Genomic DNA, 24,256 nt, shown 5'->3' with positions numbered 1-24,256 from the left:
AGAGCATTTATTAATGCAGTGAACCAAAGCAAAACATATCGGAATAGGTTATACAGTGAGGTCATAGCTTTCAGAGAAGCTTCCTTCATTCCATGTTATTCAACCACCTTTTCTTATCTCTTCACCCAATAAACAGAAGAAAAGCTAGAACAGTCCAGTGTGTAACTTTTAACATCCAGTTCATAATACTCCGTAGTAAAGAAAAGGTCTCGCAGTGTATCGGGGAGTCTACATAGAGGACTAGTGCCACTGCAGGGTATGACTAGGAACGTGGCATCAATACTTTAGAACAGAAGTACAAAAAGTGAGGTCGTAAAATCAGGAAATAATCTCTAACTAATTACTACAGCGTTTGAGAGGCTCACTCCACACTCGAGGTGGTTGATTGTCCTGTACGGTCCAGGTTTAGGACCCTCTATTGAATTAGAATCGGTAGAAGGGAAATTCCCATTCAAACCAGCGTACCATTTGAATGATTTGTTTGATTAACGGACACTTGTTCTACTTATTCAAAAATGTAGCATTTTCCTAAACTGTCCTAGAATTTGGGTGTACCATGAAATAAATGTTTTTTTTTAGAGCTACTGTATATCTGTTCTACGCGGTTCTTACGTCATGAGATTTCTCTGGCTGCACTTCAGCAGGTGAGGCAGGAAAAAGTGTGCCGTCCCGTCATCAGGCAACAGGTCCAGGAACTCCAGTGGGTTCAGCTCCATGGCAACCACCACCAGCGTTTCTGTTGTCAGGGAAAATAGAGATGTTAAGGCCCAAACGCTCTGAATATTAAAGGGGAAATCTGCGAGTACTGCATACATTTTTTTTAAATCCATGATATACCCATTGATTATTGAGGAATATAACTTATACATGCCTTATGATCTTAGTTCAACTGTCGTACCCCATCAGAACCAAAAATATACGCTTGTTTTAGTCCATTGTGTGTAAACGATGTAATTGTAAACAAAAACTGTATCGCCTCAAAAGATGGTTAAAACTATAATATCGATAACATGGATGGTCAGTCCTTGCATCCATAGCGCTGTCTTAATTTGGGACTGGTTACATTTCTCCAGCCCCATCCCTCAGCTGTTTACCAAAACAGTGGTGGGGCGCCTTCTTTGTTTTTGTTTGAACTGCAGATTTCCCATTTTTACTACAGTTAAACCCTATGCTTGAATCACAGGCTAGTCTAAGTGTACCTTTGAGTGCAGACAGTAAGATGGTGTTCTCTCCCCCTGATGCTCTGGTTCTCTCACACAGCTCAGGAAACAGCTTCTGCCACCACAGAGCCTGAACAAAATCACGTTATACAAATGTTAGAGTTCAGACCTTAGGATTGAGGTAAGGGGTTATGAGGATTTAAGGTTGTGCAAGTACTATGAGTTCCGCAGTAGGGTCAGAGGAGTTGGGTCAGAGGCGTTGGGGCAGTGCGTTTCACAGCAGGATGAGAGTTCCAGTGCACAGCAGTACCCACCATTTGGTTATTCTGCAGCTCGTGGTTAGCGTAGGGGATGATGGCCTGAGGACAGCGGTCCAGAAGCCTCTCAATGGAGCTCTCGTGGCGGCCCAGCTTGGTGGCACAGAGCACGTGCACACTGAGCCCCGCGTTGTCCCCGTCTGGCAGCTGCTCCAACAGGGGCAGGATGGACGACACGTCCAGAGTGGGACCGCACAGCAGGGACTGGGGAGGAGGGGACATTGATGGTTTATTGTTTGTTCATCATAGTGGGACATTTACATATCCTACATATTTACAAGTAAGGCTTAACAAAGCTTTATTTTCCAAGTTGATTGGTTGGTTGATTGATGAATTGATTGACGATGTAGAGCGACTGACCTGTAGTTTCTGAAGGTCCTCCTGGTCATCTTGAATGATGTTGAAGTGAGCTGGAGTCAGGATGCTGACCCAGGGATACGGCACGCCATAGTGAGAACATGAGTTGATCTACAACACAGAAACCATTTTGTTGTAGCCCTGAACTAGCTCACCTGATTCACCTATAAAATGGCTGGATGATTAGTTGACTAGTTGAATCCGGTATGCTGGCTGTGAAATAGTTAAAATCCATGGAACATCTGGAGGTCCCTGAGGAGGGGTTTGAAAACCCCTGATCTACACAACAACAGATACACAACCGATACAAAGACAGTCTTACGGTGGGACTACCTCTCCACTACCTCCTAGCTTTAACCCTGGGGAACATCACGCCATAGTGACAAGAACACTACAAACTACAGAGACAGAAACACACCAGGTCGTCTGTGGTCTTGAGCGGTTTCATGCCGTGGCTGTCTCGGCGCGTGACGCGGTCAATGTAGACAGAGGTAAGGCGGAACAGCAGCTCCTGGATGACAGCTTCCTGTGATGAGGCCATCAGCAGGGCTTCCCAGAAGTCCACCAGCAGCTGAGGGCCTCCCTGGGGCCCCGACAGGTTCCCACACAGCTCCTACAGGACACACACACACACACACACATTTCAATACATTCACAATGAAACATGAAAAGCATGAAATATTCTAACATTTTAAAGATCATACTTAGGATCGAATCCTGCAGGAAATCCTACAGGAATCCTATAGGAATGACCTACAACACAAACACTGTAACCCTAACCTGGAAGAAGAGGTCAGCCTCGTCCAGTTTGACCTTGTTGTTCTCATGTAGCGCCACCATGGCTGCCACCAGCAGACCGCCCTGGTTGTCCCTGAGGTGGCGTGCCAGGGGGGTGGGCACCACCGCGTGCCCTCTGCCATGCAGCAGCAGTCTGTGCTCCTCGATGAACCCATATACCTGCAGCATCTGGGTAGGTATATAGTACATAGACAGTTAAAGCTGCAATATGTAACTTTGTAGGCGACACGACCAAATGTACATAGAAATTTGAGTTATAGATCTGTCCTTCTCATTGAAAGCAGGTTTAAGAAGTGGTAGATCTGTTCTATGTGCGCTATTTCTATGCTTCCCGTTTTTTTTGCATCTTTTACTTTTGGTTTTGTACACCGGCATCAAATACAATATTTTTGGTTATGGAAAATAAATTTCACAGTGGTTTAGATGGTACAATGATTCTCTACACAATGACTGCTTGTTTTGTCACATAAATGAAATTAGGCAAACTATTAGAATTTCAGCAACCAGGAAATGGCGGAGCGATTTCTGCCTAATGCACCTTTTTAATGTACACACATCATGGAAATACGCAGTAGTACATATACCACATCTACATACAAACCACTTTATTTAGATCCACAGTAAAACATCACAGTACAATAGAATCTACATTTCAATACACACACACACACAGTCAATACAGACTAACCTCTGTATGTCTATCCATGTGTTGTCTGTAGAGCTGCAGGTCTCCCATGCGGAGGGCCAGGGCAGCCTTGGAGAGAGTGAGGGGTACAGAGGGAGCTCCGATGGCCTCCAGGCGCTCTAGGTGGGCCAGGCCACTGTCAGGGCTAGCTCTAACCATGGAGGGGCTGGCTATGACATGGGGGAGCTGGGACGGCTCGGCCACACCGAAGATATCCAGCACCTCGTTGGCTGTCTCCTACAACACACACACACAGGCACGAACCCTTGACTATCAACATTCAACACTACTGAATCAGATGTGCTAGTGGTGGAATGTAACAAATATGTGGAATGGCTGGAGGTCTCCAAGGACTGGTGTAGCTACCTCAGTGAGCTCCTCCATGGTCTCCTCATAGAGTGAGTGTTTGAGGAAGAAGAGGAACCCCTTCCCGTAGCCACAGGGGCTGCTGGACAGACACCTGTTCCTGGAGATCACCTCCGTCACAGACAGGCCTGACATATTATAGTAGGGCAGGGCCAGGTGGCAGTCACGCTTATCAAACCTACACATCAGTGAAAGAGACGGTCACACTTTACATTAAGTGTACAGTAACTACACCAGTAACACATTTGAAAAATAGTTGTTGACAAATGGGCAAACCAGTCAACAAATCAACTAACAGATCAATCTATCAATCAACTAACATATCAATCAATCAACTAGCATATCAATCAATCAACTAGCATATCAATCAACTAACATACTGTATCCATAAATAAATAAACATATCAATCAATCAATCAATCAATCTTGAACCAACTGACCTACTGAAGCAGTCTCCTAAATGGGCACAGCTCTCCTGGAAGGCCTGCTGCAGCTCCTGTCTGTCTGTGGTTCTGTCAGTGGTGCTGCCTATTTTGTCTGTTGCTGTATATCCCAGGGACTGGGCTAGGTTCTGGTCACTGCTCTGAGGCTGGTCTACAGGGTTTCCCACCCGGGGGTCCAGGAGCGTGGCTCTCAGGAGGAGGTGGGCCTCACTGAGCAGGTGCAGACAGCTCTGAGACAGAGGGTTGGTCTCCTCATACTTCTTACTGTACTCTACCTAGCCCAGAGAAAATATTCATTGTTGAATGCAAAGTTAAACAGCATAAATGTATCATTCAGCACAACCAACAGAGCCAAATAAAAAATTATGGTAAAAATGAGTAACGTCTCGTAATGTTAAGGCTTTTGTTGACATGTTGTTCTGGTGTTGAGGTGCTGTACCATCTCATTGTAGAGTTGGAGTGGGGGGACGGTGTTGACCACGTACAGATTCCAGCCATGACTCAACTCACTGGGATCCCGGGGCTTGGTGAAGGATGACTTCCTGTTCCTGGGATCAGAGGTCAGAGACGCAGGAAGTACAATCAGCTCATCTCCATAACGCCAGTCACTTCTGTAACACTGGTCATTCTGGGCCACAGATATTACAGCTTCTAGGTCAGAAACTACAGCTCAGCTCCAATAACATTAAACACAAGAGGTTACAGTAGACCCTGGTGTGGACCATGCAAAATGCTAACTGTCTTGCGCAATTTGAGTTCACGAGTGGCACAAACCTATGAGGTAAAAGACCACCAAACATTTAGTTTCAGTTCCAGTTAAAATTTTCCAGTTTAACTTTTCCTTAGAGGTTAGTTTGAGGAACTAGCTAGCATGACTACCTACAAATCAAAAACAATCACCAGTGGAAGTTATTGAGGGCAGGGTTTCTGGAGTTAATGTGAATCAAACATGTTGCATGTTTTTCTTCATAACTCCACATGTTAACACACAAGGCCTACAGACTCATGTACTGAACCCATTGTGTGTGTGTGTGTGTGTAAAAGCGTCTGCTAAATGGCATATTATTATTATTATTATTATTATTATTATGTCCTGTATAGCCTCTAGCTGATACAGCTAATAACGGACATGACGTTATTAGCCAGTTAAACACTCCCTCTCCTTGTCCTTCCTAAGTAGCTCATGGCTGCAGTGCCAAGCACTCTCATGTGATATGAAAGCCCCCTGTGTGTAACAGTGTGTGTGATTTGGAGAAAGGGTCAGCTTGTTGGAGGATCAGAATTTCCTACACGTTGCCCTACTTTGCTTCTGTGAATGCCTGGCCTCACTTCTTACTTCTAGTGGTCATGTGGTGCCTGTATATTCTATATAATGAGCACCAAACACAATAATATCAGACAGAGACAAGCTGGCCCGGGGGGAAAATGTTGTGGGCCGCCTTCGAGTTGGCTACTATGTTGCAATATTAATATTCTCGGAGCAGTCTTGTTGATACAAAATGCTGCCTCGTTCATTGATACAATGTTTGAATATTCTCAGAATGTTTCCCTTCCCTGGCGAATAATGCAGACATGCAAATACCAAATGACTTTATATAACCTATAGCAGGGGGTCTGCAACCTTTTTCATATGAGTGACCATTTACAATTGATCCTACAATTTCTAAAGATCTGCCTGCCAGTTATGATTTCAATATAAAAATTGTAGTCTACTTAACTCTGCCCAGAAAATGTCGAACTGCCCACAAACTGAATAGCCTAATTCTAGCTGGCTACTAGACAGAGATGCTGCCACTATGCCTACCTGTACCGAGGCACTGTCCACTCAGCGGTGCTAAATCACGGGCGTGGCCTAATGTGTACATTTTTCTTTATTCCTTGGTCGAGTTTGTTTATCTTGATGCATCCTTGCCGATTGTAGGCCTAAGTAATTCCTTTGACATATGCCTTTTATTTCAATGCATGTGTAGGATTTATCTGGCATAGTTTGCATTTACAGTCAGCTGTTTAATGCTCCGGTTATTTTCACATTAATGTTGATATTTGAAGTCGGCCTTGATATTGTGTATTATGCATCTATTTCACGTTGCACTGTTCCAAAAGTAGGCTAAATGAGTCAATGTAGCCTATGTATGATGAGGTTGACTAGTACATTGTACACGCCATTCCATAGACCTATAAACCTAACATTGCGGTGATACTGTGTTTTTGCTGTTCTCCAAATAGCATTTTAGAGTTTTAAAATTGTGTAGGAGTACAGTAAATGAGCTTCAACTGGTGGGTATATTTCTACACAGCCCCCTAACTCAACAAAATGTGGAATAGTTCAAGGGGTTTGAAAACTTTCTGAAAGCACTGTAGGTGATATCATAACACTGATGTCCTATGTTTAGTCCATACACTGTTAGTGACTAGCCACACAGGGAGATGTTAGGGTTGTTTTAGTGGGGTTGGGGTTTGAGGGACATTTTAGGTGGACTACAGGGGGATACACCATCAAGGGGCCAGGAGACTTACAAGAAGGAGCGAGCCAGGAAGCTCTCCAGACCGGTTGTGTTGGAGGGCTCTATACCTATCGCTAGGAAAATCCCTGTAAGGGTTTGGTGATCTTTGCATTCGCTACAATAAGAGTTACAGGCACAATTGTAAAGCACAGGAAGGGAGAAACAGTGCATTCGGGAAAGTATTCAGACCCCTTTACTTTTTCAAAATGTTGTTACGTTTACAGCCTTATTCTAAAATGGATTAAATAAAACATTTTCTTCATCAATCTACACACAATACCCCATAATGACAAAGCGAAAACAGGTTTTTAGAAATGTTTGCTAATTTATAAAAAATTTAAAACAGAAATACCTTATTTACATAAGTATTCAGACCCTTTGCTATGAGACTCAAAATTTAGCTCAGGTGCATCCTGTTTCCATTGATCATCCATGAGATGTTTCTACAACTTGATTGGAGTCCAGCTGTGGTAAATTCAATTGATTGGACATGATTTGGAAAGGCACACACCTGTCTATATAAAGGTCCCACAGTTGACAGTGCATGTCAGAGCAAAAACCAAGCCATGAGGTCGAAGGAATTGTCCGTAGAGCTCTGAGACAGGATAGTGTCGAGGCACAGATCTGAGGAAGGGTACCAAAAAAGTTCTGCAGCATTGAAGGTCCCCAAGAACACAGTGGCCTCCATCATTCTTAAATGGAAGAAGTTTGGAACCACCAAGACTCTTCCTAGAGTTGAAGGACAACCATCTCTGCAGCACTCCACCAATCAGGCCTTTATGGTAGAGTGGCCGGACAGAAGCCACTCCTCAGTAAAAGGAACATGACAGCCCGCTTGGAGTTTGCCAAAAGGCACCTAAAGGACTCTCAGACCATGAGAAACAAGATTATCTGGTCTGATGAAACCAAAATTGAACTCTTTGGCCTAAATGCCAAGCGTCACGTCTGGAGGAAACCTGGCACCATCCCTACGGTGAAGCATGGTGGTGGCAGCATCATGCTGTGGGGATGTTTTTCAGCGGCAGGGACTGGGAGACTAGTCAGGATCTAGTCAGATGAACGGAGCAAAGTACAGAGAGATCCTTGATGAAAACCTGCTCCAGAGGGCTCAGGACCTCAGACTGGGGCGAAGGTTCACCTTCCAACAGGACAACGACCCTAAGCACACAGCCAAGATAATGCAGGAGTGGCTTCGGGACAAGTCTCTGAATGTCCTTGAGTGGCCCAGCCAGAGCCTGGACTTGAACCCCATCGAACATCTCTGGAGAGACCTGAAAATAGCTTTGCAGCGACGCTCCCCATCCAACCTGACAGAGCTTGAGACGATCTGCAGAGAAGAATGGGAGAAACTCCCCAAATACAGGTGTGCCAAGCTTGTAGTGTCATACCCAAGAAGACTAGAGGCAGTAATCGCTGCAAAAGGTGCTTCAACAAAGTACTGAGTAAAGGGTCTGAATACTTACAGTGGTGTGAAAAAGTGTTTGCCCCCTTCCTGATTTGTTATTTGTTTGCATGTTTGTCACACTTAAATGTTTCAGATCATCAAACAAATTTAAATATTAGTCAAAGATAACACAATTAAATACAAAATTCAGTTTTGAAATGAAGGTTGTTATTATTAAGGGAAAACAAAATCCAAACCTACATGGCCCTGTGTGAAAAAGTGTTTGCCCCCCCTGTTATAACACAACTCAACTGTGGTTTATCACACCTGAGTTCAATTCCTCTAGCCACACCCAGGCCTGATTACTGCCACACCTGTTCTCAATCAAGGAATCACTTAAATAGGACCTGCCTGACAAAGTGAAGTAGACCAAAAGATCATCAAAAGCTAGACATCATGCCGAGATCCAAAGAAATTCAGGAACAAATGAGAAAGAAAGTAATTGAGATCCATCAGTATGGAAAAGTTATAAAGCCATTTCTAAAGCTTTGGGACTCCAGCGAACCACAGTGAGAGCCATTATCCACAAATGGCGAAAACATGGAACAGTGGTGAACCTTCCCAGGAGTGGCCGGCCGACCAAAATTACCCCAAGAGCGCAGTGACGACTCATCCAAGAGGTCACAAAAGACCCCACAACAAGATCCAAAGAGCTGCAGGCCTCACTTGCCTCAGTTAAGGTCAGTGTTCATGACTGGGCAAAAATGGCCTGCATGGCAGAGTTCCAAGACGAAAACCACTGCTGAGCAAAAATAACATTATGGCTCGTCTCATTTTTGCCAGATAACATCTTGATGACCCCAAGACCTTTGGTAAAATACTCTGTGGACTGACGAGACAAAAGTTGAACTTTTTGGAAGGTGTGTCCCCCATTACATCTGGCGTAAAATAACACCGCATTTCAGAAAAATAACATCATACCAACAGTAAAATATGGTGGTGGTAGTGTGGTCTGGGCCTGTTTTGCTGCTTCAGGACCTGGAAGACTTGCTGTGATAAATGGAACCATGAATTCTGCTGTCTACCAAAAACTCCTGAAGGAGAATGTCCGGCCATCTGTTCTTGACCTCAAGCTGAAGCGAACTTGGGTTCTGCAGCAGGACAATGATCCAAAACACACCAGCAAGTCCACCTCTGAATGGCTGAAGAAAAACAAAATGAAGACTTTGGAGTGGCCTAGTCAAAGTCCTGACCTGAATCCTATTGAGATGCTGTGGCATGACCTTAAAAAGGCAGTTCATGCTCGAAAACCCTCCAATGTGGCTGAATTACAACAATTCTGCAAAGATGAGCGGGCCAAAATTCCTCCACAGCGCTGTAAAAGACTAATTGCAAGTTATCGCAAACGCTTGATTGCAGTTGTTGCTGATAAGGGTGGCCCAACCAGTTATTAGGTTGTAGGGGGCAATCACTTTTTCACATAGGGCCATGTGGGTTTGAATTTGTTTTCCCTTAATAATAACAACCTTCATTTCAAAACTGCATTTTGTGTTTACTTGTGTTATCTTTGACTAATATTTAAATTTGTTTGATGATCTGAAACATTTAAGTGTGACAAACATGCAAACAAATAAGAAATCAGGAAGGGGGCAAACACTTTTTCACACCACTGTATGTAAATGTATATTTCCGTTTTTTATTTTTAATACATTTGCAAACATTTCTAAAAACCTGTTTTTGCTTTGTCATTATGGGATATTGTGTGTAGATTGAGGGGGAAAAAACAATCTAATCAATTTAAAAATAAAGCTGTAACAAAATATGGAAAAAGTCAAGGGGTCTGAATACTTTCCGAATGCAATCTTTTGAACACAAATGTGAAGAAATAAAGTGCAGTTTCAGTGCTAAATGATGGATGTGTGTAGTGACTGAATGTTTGTTTAATTGTGCTACACAGCAAGTTGTTCTATGGGTAGGATCAGATTTGGGCTGGGTGATATGCCAAAATATCGTATCACAATATTTTTACATTTTTGACAGTATTTTATGTTTCTGAATAATATAAGTTCTAAATGTGTTTTATGAGCAGTGCACAACCCCTAGGATGGCAACAAATGAATTCTAAGTGGTTTTAATGGGCTTTTCCATTCTGATTGTTTTATACTCAACCTAACTAGGACAAAACTGACAGTGAAGTAACTTTTCATGAATTTAGCACTGTATCAAAATACCATTATAGATGGTATTGAAAAAAGTAATACCGGTATGTGGATCAATACCGGTATACCTTAAAATATGATATATCGGCCAGCCCTAGATCAGATATCTTACCATAGATCTATAGCATTCTCGTAATTTGAATTGGTCAGATTTTGAAGCAGTATTTAGTTTGATTTGAGTCAACTGCACAGGTATATTTCCTTTCTAATCAAGTGTAGCTCTAGCTACAGTCTCTGACTGTGTGTGTGTGACCTACAGGCTCCTGCGTGCAGCCCTCTCTGTGACCTCCCTGGTCTCCACGTCTGCAGCGGTCAGCAGGACGATGTGGTGGCGATCGTGACACAGAGCCTTTAGACCAATGAACAGCTGGATACGCAAAGCACTCACCTCCATGGTGATGGGGGGACAGGCCTGCACACAACACAACAGCCAGTTACACTTCAGCTACTTTTATTACCTGGTGATTGTTTATGTTTAGTTGGTGAAATTGTAATTACACTTGTGTATCTTTGGGATTCATTAAAGTAATCACATTAATGCTGTTACATGCCAACCGTTTCTTGCAGATGTTATGGTCTTACACTAGGAAACTAGAAACTGAAGGTAGGCTTACATTTTTTTTATTTTTATATGGCTCACAGGGCAGTGTAAATAGCCAAGAAACACGAAGACAAAGTCACACTTTAGTAGCCTTTCGGGTAAATTCGATCAACTTCTATGCACTTCTAAAAATGAATCTTTCAGCACTTCACACACGGTGGGCACAGCACCCCTGGCACTGTTGCTGCGCGAGACTCTGGGAAATATGGGACTCTTTGTAGTTCTTTGTGTGATTAGCTACCCGCTATGAAACAAAACGTCAGAAATACTTTGAAAATAGCTATAGCAGCAATTATTTTGCACATGCATAGACACAAACACACACTGCATAAAACAATGAGATTCTTGTGACCAGATGCAACTGTGTAAGTGGTTGTCAATTTGAGCCCTTTCCAGCTCCTCCATCTTTGTGAATGTAACACACTGATCTGAGCCAAGCAGCCAGCCATCTGTAGATCTGCAGAAGCTCTGATCCACTTTAATGGCTTCCTGTCTCATTGTGTAGCAGTGCCAATCAGAGCACAGCCAATCACACACAAGAAGGGAAGCCACAGTCAAAGCATCCTTCAGATCAATAAGGAGGAGGTCTAAGGCATAGATGTAGGTGTAAGCAGTAGGTGTTAGCGGGGTTGATCTGTCTCCATTAGCTAAGGGCAGTGGAGTGATCCTCACCTTCATGGTGGTATCGATGTAAGGGTCCTCAGCTCTGGCTGCCACTGCAGCACACCTCACTGAGAAACACTGGAGAGCATTCCTGACAAACACACAGGTACTATTACATTTAGAAGAGGTAGATAAGACCAGACTCAAACAATCAATCAATCAATCAATTAATCAATCAGTAATATCAGTCTCATGGACTTTGTATTCTTTCTCGAGAGGCCCAGTCCAGTCCTGTCCTTACTTGGTGATGATGTGGAGGAAGAGGTCAGTGAGGACGGCCTGCTGGGCTTTCTCCGGATACTGATAGACTGAGACCATCTCCACCCCGCCCCTCACGCTGTACACGTAGCCCGTGTTGGGCAGCGAGAAGAAACAGAACACACACGTCGGCTCCACCCCTCTACCCCCCTCCACACACACTTCCTGGTTACCTGGTTGTCAGGGAGAGAAGACCAATAGAACATAGAGGGATGAGGAGTGAAGGAGGGAATGTAGAAATAGGTCCTACTTTACAATACAGTATCTCACAAAAGTGAGTACACACCTCACATTTTTGAAAATATTTGAGTATATCTTTTCATGTGACAACACTGAAGAAATGACACTTTGCTACAATGTAAAGTAGTGAGTGTACAGCTTGTATAACACTGTACATTTGCTGTCCCCTCAAAATAACTCAACACACAGCCATTAATGTCTAAACCGCTGGCAACAAAAGTGAGTACACCCCTAAGTGAAAATGTCCAAATTGGGCCCAATTAGCCATTTTCCCTCCCCGGTGTCATGTGACTCGTTAGTGTTACAAGGTCTCAGGTGTGAATGAGGAGCAGGTGTGTTACATTTGGTTTCATCGCTCTCACACTCCCTCATACTGGTCACTGGAAGTTCAACATGGCACCTCATGGCAAAGAACTCTCTGAGGATCTGAAAAAAAGAATTGTTGCTCTACATAAAGATGGCCTGGGCTATAAGAAGATTGCCAAGACCCTGAAACTGAGCTGCAGCACGGTGGCCAAGACCATACAGCGGTTTAATAGGACAGGTTCCACTCAGAACAGGCCTCGCCATGGTCGACCAAAGAAGTTGAGTGCACGTGCTCAGCGTCATATCCAGAGGTTGTCTTTGGGAAATAGACGTATGGGTGCTGCCAGCATTGCTGCAGAGGTTGAAGGGGTGGGGGGTCAGCCTGTCAGTGCTCAGACCATACGCCGCACACTGCATCAAATTGGTCTGCATGGCTGTCGTCCCAGAAGGAAGCCTCTTCTTAAGATGATGCACAAGAAAGCCCGCAAACAGTTTGCTGAAGACAAGCAGACTAAGGAAATGGATTACTGGAACCATGTTGTGGTCTGATGAGACCAAGATAAACTTATTTGGTTCAGATGGTGTCAAGCGTTTGTGGCGGCAACCAGGTGAGGAGTACAAAGACAAGTGTGTCTTGCCTACAGTCAAGCATGGTGGTGGGAGTGTCATGGTCTGGGGCTGCATGAGTGCTGCCGGCACTGGGGAGCTACAGTTCATTGAGGGAACCATGAATGCCAACATGTACTGTGACATACTGATGCAGAGCATGATCCCCTCCCTTCGGAGACTGGGCCGCAGGGCAGTATTCCAACATGATAACAACCCCAAACACACCTCCAAGACGACCACTGCCTTGCTAAAGAAGCTGAGGGTAAAGGTGATGGACTGGCCAAGCATGTCTCCAGACCTAAACCCTATTGAGCATCTGTGGGGCATCCTCAAACGGAAGGTGGAGGAGTGCAAGGTCTCTAACATCCACCAGCTCCGTGATGTCGTCATGGAGGAGTGGAAGAGGACTCCAGTGGCAACCTGTGAAGCTCTGGTGAACTCCATGCCCAAGAGGGTTAAGGTAGTGCTGGGAAATGATGGTGGCCAAACAAAATATTGACACTTTGGGCCCAATTTGGACATTTTCACTTAGGGTTGTACTCACTTTTGTTGCCAGCGGTGTAGACATTAATGGCTGTGTGTTGTGTTATTTTGAGGGGACAGCAAATTTACACTGTTATACAAGCTGTACACTCACTACTTTACATTGTAGCAAAGTGTCATTTATTCAGTGCAAAGATATACTCAAATATTTACATAAATGTGAGGTGTGTACTCACTTTTGTGAGATACTGTATGTGTGCCTCCTACCTACCTATGTATTTACAGTACATGTTACTTCAATAAGCAGGAACAGTGTAAATAAGTTATGACTCACTGGTGAACACAGGGTGGAACTGCAGGGAGTGCAGGCGGGTCTCCTCTACACTGCAGCCTTGGAAGAAGTCTGGAGCAAAACGCCTTGAGAGGGGAGACCCAATAGAATGAGACCAACCCCTAGTACACACGCACGTAGCACGCAAACACAGACACTTAGAGACACACACACAGACACATACTACACGACAACAGCTCCCACATGTACATCCACACCTGTATAAGATATAAGTGATAGCGAGGATGCCCCTGGCCTCACTCTCCATGCTTGTCCACTCCAGAGAGACCTTGACCCCACAGTCCTTGGCCCTGTCCCCCAGCAGCTCCTGGTGCTTAGGGAATATGAAGAAGTCATCCTGATCAAGGTGACCGGCTAGACCCTCTTTCCTCACCTCTGGGGAATACAAAGACAATGTAAACACAACCCAATCAGACAGAATATACAACCATACCATTTTTGGTGAAGTTTGTAGTATCTGCAGCATCTGTGGCCGCATTTATTGTAGCTGGGGACTTTAATAAAGGAAATCTGAGAACAACTGTGCTACACGCGGAGAGAACACGCTTGACCATTGTTACTCTCCCTTCCGGGAAGGCTACAAGGCCCACCCCAGCCCTCCCTTTGGGAAATCAGATCACACCTCCATCCTGCTCCTCCCCGCCTATAGCCAGAAACTTAAGCAGGAAGAACCCGTGGTAAGGACTGTTCAACGTTGGTCTAAACAATCGGAATCTATGCATCAAGACTGTTTTGATCACGTGGACGGGAAATGTTGCGGATCGCCTCTGGGAATAGTATCAACGTATACACTGACTCCATGACTGGGTCCATCAGGAAGTGCATAGAGGATGCTGTTCCTACTGTGACGATTCGAATTTATCCAAATCAAAAACCATGGACAGATGGCAGCATTTGAAAAAAGCACCAACCACCGCATTTAACCACGGCAAGGTGACTGGGAACATGGATGTGTATAAACAGAACAGCTATGAACTCCGGCAATCAAAGAGGCAAATTGACAGCACAGTCACAATTCAACGACTCCAGACAACTACGGATTATAAAGGAAAAGCCTCGCTCCCGGACAAGTTAAACACCTTCTTCGCCCGCTTTGAGGAAAAGCCACCGATGTGGGCCCCCACCGCCCACGAGGACTGTGTGGTGGCCCGCATCGGCAGCACTGTGTTTCCCTCGAAGCAGGCGAAGAAGGTGTTTAGCTTGTCCGGGAGCAAGACGTCGGTGTTTGCGATGTGGCTGCTTTTCCCTTTATAATCCGTGATTGTCTGGAGTTCCTGCCACATACAGTGCCTTCAAAAAGTATTCTGACCCCTTCAATTTTTCCACATTTTGTTACGTTACAGCCTTATTCTAAAATAGATTAAATAAATAGAAACCCGCAGTAAAAAAAAAAAAAAAACACGTTTTGGTCAGGGAGGTAACCAAGAACCCGATGGTCACTCTGATAGAGCTCAAGAGTGCCTCTGTGGAGATGGGAGAACCTTCCTGAAGGACAACCATCTCTGCAGCACTCCACCAATCAGGCCTTTATGGTAGAGTGGCCAGACGGAAGCCACTCCTCAGTAAAAGGCACATGACAGCCCGCTTGGAGTTTGCCAAAAGGCACCTAAAGACTCTCAGACCATTAGAAACAAGATTCTCTGGTCTGATGAAACTAAGATTGAACTCTTTGGCCTGAATGCCAATGGTCACTTCTGGAGGAAATCTGGCACCATCCCTACGGTGAAGCATGGTTGTGGCACCATCATGCTGTGGGGATGTTTTTCAGCGGCAGGGACTGGGAGACTAGTCAGGATCAAGGCAAAGATGAATGGAGCAAAGTACAGAGAGATCCTTGATAACAACCTGCTCCAGAGCACTCAGGAGCTCAGACTGGGGTGAAGGTTCACCTTCCAACAGGACAACAACCCTAAGCACACAGCCAAGACAACGCAGGAGTGGCTTCGGGACATGTCTCTGAATGTCCTTGAGTGGCCCAGCCAGGGCCCGGGCTTGAACCTGATCGAACATCTCTGGAGAGACCTGAAAATAGCTGTGCAGCAATGCTCCCCATCCAACCTGACAGAGCTTGAGAGGATCTGCAGAGAATAATGGGAGAAACTCCCCAAATACAGGTGTGCCAAGCTTGTAGCGTCATACACAAGAAGACTCGAGGCTGTAATCGCTGCCAATTACTGAGTAAAGGGTCTGAATACACATGTATATGTAATATTTAAGTAAAAAAAAGAAAAAGATAAATAGGCATAAATCTCTATATCCTGTTTTGGCTTTGTCATTATGGAGTATTGTGTGTAGATTGATGAGGGGAAAAAACAATTTAATTAATTTTAGAATAAGGCTGTAACCTACCAAAATGTGGAAAAAGTCAAGGGGTCTGAATACTTTCCAAAGGCACTGTACGTCTCGTGTCTGAGCCGTTAACTTGTGACTCCACTTTGTCTCTGTACTGACGTTTTGCCTGTTACAGTGCCTTACAAAGGGCATAACTGGACTGTTTGTATTCAACCATATTCCCAGTCACCTTGCCGTGGTTAAATGCGGTGGTTCGCGCTTTCAGTTTTCGCGCCAATGCTGCCATCTATCCACGTTTTTGATTTGGATAGGTTTTAATAGTCATAGTGGGAACAACATCCCCTATACACTTCCTGATGAACTCAGTCACCGTGTCAGTGTATGCGTCAATGTTATTCTCAGAGGCAACCCGTCATATCCCAGTCCGCGTGATCAAAACAATCTTGAAGCATGGATTCCGATTGGTCAGACCAGCGTTGAACAGTCCCTACCACGGGCACTTCCTGTTTGAGTTCCTGCCTATAGAAAGGGAGGACAGGATGGAGGCATGATCTGATTTGCTGAAGGGAGGGTGGGGGTGGGCCTTGTAGCCGTCCCGGAAGGGAGAGTAGCAATGGTCGAGAGTTTATGAAGTGCAAGTGGCGCAGGAAATGTGTTGATAGAACTCCGGTAACGTTTTCTTCAGATTTGCTTTATTAAAGTCCCCAGCTACAATAAATGCGGCCTCAGGATGTGCAGTTTCCAGTTTGCACAAAGTCCAGTGTAGTTCCTTGAGAGCCATCGTGGTATCGGCTTGATGGGGAATTTACACGGCTGTGACGATGACCGAAGATAATTCTCTTGGGAGGTCATGCGGTCGGTATTTGATTGTGAGATATTCTAGGTCGGGTGAGTTCCTGTACATTACCACAATCACACCATGAGTAGTTAATCATGAAACATACTGTGTGGCGCTTGTCGTGTTACCTATCTCATTGTCGTGTTCTGCTCCAGTGATCATATCCTTCGGGACCAGAGAGTGGTCCTGGAACTCCTTGTCAGCTGGCTTCTGGGTAGGGGCGGCGCCAGGAAGTCTCTCCAGCTTAACCACCAGTACTTCCAGCTCTGCCTGCAGGGCAATGTACCCCGCACAGATCGCCACCTGCAGGCAGGGAAAGCAACGTTAATAAATACTCTATTAAATAATATTTTGTATGCAAAGTTTGCATTACGGAATAAACTTCCCAAACCCTAACCTCATCCTCCCCAGGCTAAATACTACCAAATATAACAAGTTCCACAGAAAGAACTGGCTGGTAAAACAAGATTACCGAAATCCCAACCCCTACCTGTTGGGCTGACAGTCCTGGGAGGTGGAGGATCAGACAACGCTCAAAGTCCAGGATGGAGAGCTTGTCGTTGAGGGCCTGTCTCTTGAGACTAAACAGCACCAGGCTCTTAGGACACCCCACCAGCAGGTCCCCTGTCACCCCACAACACGCTACACACAGTGGACGCTGAAACAGCGGGATCTCAATGATCTCCATCTGCTCCTTGGGAGCTCCACACAGGGATGAGCCACGCAGGAAGTGGCCCAGCAGACGCACACCCACACGGGTCTTCTCGGCTGCCTGGTAGCGCCAGTTGGTGTAGGCGCGGAGGTAGGTGGCATTGTTCTTCTCCTCGATGGTCACCAGGTAGTCCCCTGGGGTGACAGGGGAGGACAGAGGGGAGAGGAGGTGAGAACACGGATGAGGAGATTGTCATGAGTGGAGAGTTATTAAATTATTATATTCCATATTCATTCATTTATATTCTGTGTATATTCTGTGGGAAATTAGGCTGGATGAATTAATTTTCAATGTAAGACACTTTTTACGAGGGATCCAAATTAGACTATTGTTTTTTTTCCTTTGACTGCATTCACAAACTCTAGCTATACACACATGCTGATGCACGTCACTCACTCAGCAGTAAACCAAAGACAGTACAGTATGAAGCTAAAACTGCTTCTGCAATAGAAATCCCCGATCACACTTTTAGCTGATGTCATGGCGACGGTGGCTAGCAAAGCTCATGCATAGAAACGTCATCGGGTCTAACGGTCGCCTTGATCTGAACGGCGCATTTGCACACATACAAAAAAACGATTGCAGTTTTGAAACTGCAGTAAAAGTGCAGTAACTGCAGCCGACTGTGGTATTTTGGACGCAGTAATTGCAGCATACTGCAGTTATACTGCACTCTAACTAGAGTTACTTTCACTGGGGGCAGAGAGGACATGTCCCCCCCACATTCTGAAATGGCATTTCTGTCCCCCCCAGTTTACAAAACGAGATATGCTTTTTACAGTGTTTATCCGACTGGATAAAAACAAAAACAAATAATAATAATGTCACCCCCACTTCTAAAACCAAAGTTGCGCCCCTGCTGCACTCTATTCTGACTGCAATCTTTTTTCGTATGGGCAGGCCATCAAATCAAAGGCACTCCTTTGATATAAAGTAGTTTTTTATGAAAATGAAAACGTGTTAGTTTGTCACTTTCACAAGGGTTGGAGTAATAACATGTTCAACTACTTAAGCCATTGGCTCGAATCGAGGTTGTGCCTTTAGATTTCGAGAAAATTAACAGCTAAGGAAGAATGTTTCACTCATTGACTTTTCAAACCTCTAACCCTGGCCTGGTCTGTTTGGCAAGCGTTCCCGGAAGTCTCGCGATGCTGTACCTCGGTTTATAAACTATGTGAGTAAACAACTGCGCAAAGACGGAAAGGTGAAGTGTGATTAAGAAAGTCGCACACCTATCTCGCTGTGCAGGATGCTCTGCACAGTTCCCATGGTGGCGAAGCGGCAGATAAGAGGACACCCCTCCTCTTCTAGTTGAAATGCCTCGATCTTGCATCCTCCCGCGGACACCACAAACAAGGCACCCCCGCCACAACACACCAACCCCGGCTCCTGTTCGGCTGGCACGATTTGCTGGGAAGCGAAGGGGTGGCAGTTGTATACGTGAACCATCTTCACTTTTTTCCGTTAATTGCGTCGAGAAACACGATTTGTACAACAAGATAGCTACATCGCTTCTGTCCGGACAATGCAGGGCTTGTTTTCACGGTCTCTATCGAGGTTAGCCAGTAGCCAGATAACTTGATCATGATATCACATGCCCCCACCTTCTTGTGATGAGCAGGCAGAATTTGTTGAACTCGAAAAGTAGTTTTTTACCCAGTCCCTGGTAAGTTTACTCCACTTGCGCTTTTCTACACAGAAATCATAAGTATAAGCTAAGTATATCTAAAAAGGAACACAGTTTGAAAGAGTTTGATGAGTTCATGCGGTGCTATGTGTGAAAGTGACAACTAGAAACAACAACTCCATATCCAGCGTTGATTGGTTGATTTCCCTGTCAGTAAGGCGCTGTGGCTTTCATTTGCTATTGTAAATGTTGACGCATACCCCTGCACCACAACCCCATCTACTGTAAAACTACAGTGACATAAATATTTGTGAGAGTCATTTGTTTGACATTAATCATGGTTTTGAAACACACACTTTTGCTCTTCACATCAGATGAGAACATGTTTAAATGTATAAAAACATATGTCAATGTCACCTCCAGGGCTCCATATGAATTGGCTACAATTGCACAATAAATTATGACCACTGAAAATATATCCATTGTAAACTATTCATTTATTTCTCTGATACACACACATCATAGTTCATATTGTCATACAGTACAATGTTGTGGAATTCTTTACATCTGTGATCCAAGATAGCAAAAAAAACATCCAGCCAGGGCAAAATAATATAATAATATGCCATTTAGCAGACCAAAAGAGGGGAAGTATTGGAGTCATAGTGCCCTCATGACCAAATAGCTTTGTATCTCAGAAAAGTGTTAATAAGCTGTTATTGCAGTAACGTAAGATGTTTATCAATCAGATTTTAAACCTGTCCAGTCCCAGGTTGTTTTTTCTCTTGCCTGGACAGTTGCTTGCTGCTGGTGAGGCTCTTTGAGGTGGTGGCACATGAGGGGGAGGTAAGGCCACCACGACCCCACAGCAAGCAGTGTGTGTGTGCATGTTTATGGTTCTCATCATCACTTTGATGCCCACTGTCTTCTCTAGCATGGGCTTCCTCTGCCTTTGCAGCCTTGGAGATGGACATAGTAATGATAATAACTTTATTTGTAAAGTGCTTATGAAATGGGACAATCAGAACATTATGCCCACTCCGAGATCAACCCCTTTCCCCTACCCCTAGACCTAGACCTAGTCTTGGTCTTGAATTTACATCACAATTTAGTCAGATCAGGAATGGAACAAAAGCCTGCATTGTGGGGGGTCTTATCTGCCCTATTTCTGAGGTTACTACTGTGCTGTCTCTATGTTACTGAGGTTTCATCATGGCATGGCAGTGATGGCACTGTTGTGGAAGGTTCCTACCTCTGGTTCAAAGATTTCACACTTGACCTCGATGGGAAGTTTGGTATCAAATGTGCCATCATCCAGAGTGGTGTGAAAGCCTGTGCAGAGCCCTTGTGCTAGGGGACAGAACACGGAATATGATTGGTCAAACAGAGAAACTGGATATGATGACATAGTGAAATCACTGAGAATGGTGTGAGGCTGATGTGGGTCTACAGTAGGCTACTTTCCTCCACTGAATAGCTGCCAGCTTGCCACATACAAATCATAATTTTGACCAGTTGGTTTTCCCTTTTTACCTATTTCAGAATGTGATAGACAGTGTGTTGCTGTAGTGTTGTACTCCATTAAAAATTCACAGTCCATCATTTTACATTGGGTCAGATCAACGTCAGGATTGTCCTTAGCAGAGACCTTCTCTTGAATGGTCAACCCACTGTGAAGATGACAGCAAAGTGATTTTAACTTGAAATAGTTGTTACAACATCAAGTTTTTAATTGTGAGCGAGAGTCACATCTATTCCCTTCAAATGCTTTTATGATTTTTGGTTGCACCTCATCTCATGTTGGTTGAGTGCCTTCTACTCCTCTCCAAGACAACAGCAAAGTTACATTTTATTTCAATAGCAAAATTGGCATATCTGCCATACAACATAGAATGAACTGCATGCTAGCTCCTGTTAGGTTGATGAGGGTGAAGTAGTTGGGGAGGCGACTCTTTCTGTTCTATGTCTGGAGGGACAGATTGGCCGTCTCCGCTATGATGGGGTCATCCAGGTGCTCTACTGTTGGACAGTCTGGACACGTGTTGACGATGACCATGGCAGGCACTGGACACAAGGTAAGGGCTCACTACTATAGGTCATTACTACAGGTTAGTCAAACTAAAGCAACAATACACAGTAGGTCATTCAACTGAAGGGGTTTTGTGGTTACAGTACATACTGTATATTTTCCCTGACCTATTGACCTGACCAGGAAAAACTCAAAACCCTACTAACCAGACTCTACCTTGTTGGATGGTACATTTATAGCTGCGGAGTTCCACACTTATTCCAACGTAGATAGATGCCAGACACTGCCCATACACCTGTTTAGTGGTAAGAGAGTTTCATTCAAAAATAATACTCCCCACACCCTGTAAGCCAACCTGGACTCAGGGGTAGACGTACCATAGTAAACGAAAATCCGGGACACTCAAATATGTTACATTTGGTATGGTATTTATTACCTTGTGGATGTCCGTCAACCATTTTGTATGATATGTTACGAATTACAATTTGAATGATATGTTACGAATTACATTTGCTGTGGCTAACATTAGATAGGTCGCTAACGTTAGCTAGGTGGCTAAAGTTAGCGGGGGTTAGGCTTAAGGTTAGGGTCAAGGATAGGGTTAGGGTTAGGAGTTAGGTTAAAGGGTTAGGGGAAGGGTTAGCTAACATGCTAAGTAGTAAGTTGTTGCAACGTTGCTAATTAGCTAAAATGCTAAAGTTGTCCATGATGAGATTCCAACACGCAATCTATGGGTTGCTAGAGGTTCGCCTGCCCAACCAACCACCCTCCTTTTGTTTTTTTTACCTTAAGTAACCTCTCTTATCTAATCATACCAAAGATAACATATGCGCCGGAGGAGATGGCTGGCATTTTACAGGCTCCTAACCAATTGTGCTATTTTGTGTGTTTTTTCGCATTGTAACTTATTTGGTACATAATGTTTCTGCCACCGTCTCTTATGACCAAAAATAACTTCTGAATATCAGAACAGCGATTACTCACCTCGAACTGGACAAAGATTTTTTCTTTAACGAGTCGGACGCGAAGGATTTACTGCTGACACCAGACCAGGCCCAAATCCACATCATTCGCATGAAGAAGAGACGCCGATACAGGGGACGCAGGTCTGGGTGCCTTGTGAGAAGTCGTTGGTGAGTGGGTAACCCGCCTCTACCATCCGTCCTATTGGCCAACGTTCAATCAATGGAGAATAAACTGGATGAGCTCCATTCAAGACTATCCTACCAGCGGGACATTAAAAACTATAATATCTTATGTTTCACCGAGTTGTGGCTGAATGACGACATGGATAATATACAGTTGGCTGGTTTTTCCGTGCATCGATAAGACAGAAGAGCTGCATCCGTTAAGACAAGGGGTGGCGGTCTGGGTCTATTTGTCAATAACAGCTGGTGCGCAAAATCTAATTTTAAGGAAGTCTCAAGGTTTGGCTCGCCTGAGGTAGAGTATCTCATGACAAGCTGTAGACCACACTGTTTACCAAGAGAGTTTTCATCTATATTTTACGTAGCTGACTATTTACCACCACAAACCGATGCTGGCACTAAGACCTGTATAAGGCCATAAGCAAACAAGAAAATGCTCATCCAGAGGCGGCGCGCCTAGTGGCCGGGGACTTTAATGCAGGAAAACGTAAAGCCATTTTACCTAATTTCTACCAGGATGTTACATGTGCAACCAGAGGGAAAAAAACTCTAGACCACCTTTACTCCACACACAGAGATGCGTACAAAGCTCTCCTTCGCCCTCCATTTGGAAAATCTGACCATAATTCTATCCTGCTGATTCCTGCTTACAAGCAAAACCAGTGACTCGCTCAGTACAGATGTGATCAGATGACCAGATGCTAAGCTACAGGACTGTTTTGCTAGAACAGACTGGAATATGTTTCGGGATTCATCCGATGGCATTGAGAAGTATACCATATCAGGCACCGGCTTCATCAATAAGTGCATCGATGACGTCATCCCCACAGTGACCCTACGTACATACCCCAACCAGAAGCTATGGATTACAGGCAACATCCACACTGAGCTAAAGGGTAGAGCTGCCACTTTCAAGGAGCGGGACAATAACCTGGATGCTTATAAGGAATCCTGCTATGCCCTCAGACTAACCATCAAACAGGCAAAGCGTAAATACAGGACTAAGATTGAATCCTACTACACCGGCTCCGACGCTCGTCGGATGTGGCAGGGCTTGCAAACTATTACGGACTACAAACGGAAGCCCAGCCGTGAGCTGCCCAGTGACACGAGCCTACCAGACGAGCTAAATTACTTCTATGCGCACTTCGAGGCAAGCAACACTGAAGCATGCATGAGAGCGAAGAACCCAAATAACTAGAAAAAAACTGCAACCTTAAAACAGGAAGAGATGTACAGTAGTTGATTAGCCTCACCCCTGTCTGCTGGCTGACGACATAGACTCTGTTGAGACTGAGGATGAATCCTTCAGTGAGGTCAGCATTGCTCTGGTCCTTTGTCTGCCACCCTCAGGAGCTCCGGGCCCTGGCACCCCACCACAAGGGCATCCGGCTAGGGGCTGCCCCTCTGCCAACACACACACTCACAAACAGGGCCACCAGCCACACACAGACCCACATCCTTACTGTACACAGAACCCTGTGTTAGCCTGGTCACTAATGCTAATAAAGAAAGAAGGCTAAAGAGCCCTGGGCTGGGGGCGTACTGTATGCAGACAGAGGGGTAGGAAGAGAGGTAGTCAAAGGCCCCTCCTGGGAGGCAGCTAGTGAACTTTCCCCTCTTCCCCCAGAGGACATCTAAATAAAGCTTTATCTGCTGTTGACAAGTGACATTTTGGACATTTAAACATTGAGTGAGGGGGGTCTCTGTGGTGATAGTGATTCAATGGGCCCTGTGGAAATAGAGAAAAATATTTGCCCTCACTCAATGGGGGTGGCGGTATCTTCGAGGTTAGAGAGGTAACCACAGGGTTGCTGGTTTGAATCCCTGAGCTGCCTGAGAGAAAAATTGCAGGGATACTTATG

General features: G+C 44.7%; 1 protein-coding gene across 2 annotated transcripts; it reads right to left on the bottom strand.

Annotated features, from left to right (window-relative positions):
- On the bottom strand, positions 1-19,403 carry LOC311148821 (BLOC-2 complex member HPS3-like). 2 transcript variants are annotated; one of them, XM_084185815.1, is made up of 18 exons: positions 18,820-19,403; positions 17,366-17,721; positions 17,004-17,178; positions 13,943-14,120; positions 13,728-13,810; positions 11,739-11,928; positions 11,507-11,588; positions 10,491-10,645; positions 4,566-4,674; positions 4,124-4,401; positions 3,684-3,861; positions 3,321-3,554; positions 2,615-2,800; positions 2,253-2,447; positions 1,838-1,945; positions 1,475-1,681; positions 1,200-1,290; positions 1-736 (listed from the first exon to the last, which is right to left on the bottom strand). In XM_084185815.1, exons 1-18 carry the CDS (start codon positions 19,034-19,036, stop codon positions 609-611), a joined length of 3,150 nt encoding a protein of 1,049 aa, XP_084041941.1. In that variant the 5' UTR covers positions 19,037-19,403; the 3' UTR covers positions 1-608. The 2 variants fall into 2 exon arrangements, with proteins under 2 accessions (XP_084041941.1, XP_084041942.1); XM_084185816.1 differs by having other exon boundaries at positions 4,566-4,668; positions 18,820-19,202.
- Positions 19,404-24,256: the final 4,853 nt, after the last annotated feature.

This window comes from Coregonus lavaretus (genome assembly GCF_964263955.1).
Source record: "Coregonus lavaretus genome assembly, chromosome: 21".
NCBI classification, from domain to species: domain Eukaryota; kingdom Metazoa; phylum Chordata; class Actinopteri; order Salmoniformes; family Salmonidae; genus Coregonus; species Coregonus lavaretus.
The sequence above is the reverse complement of the archived record's forward strand: the minus strand, read 5'-3'. Positions and strand labels throughout refer to the sequence as shown.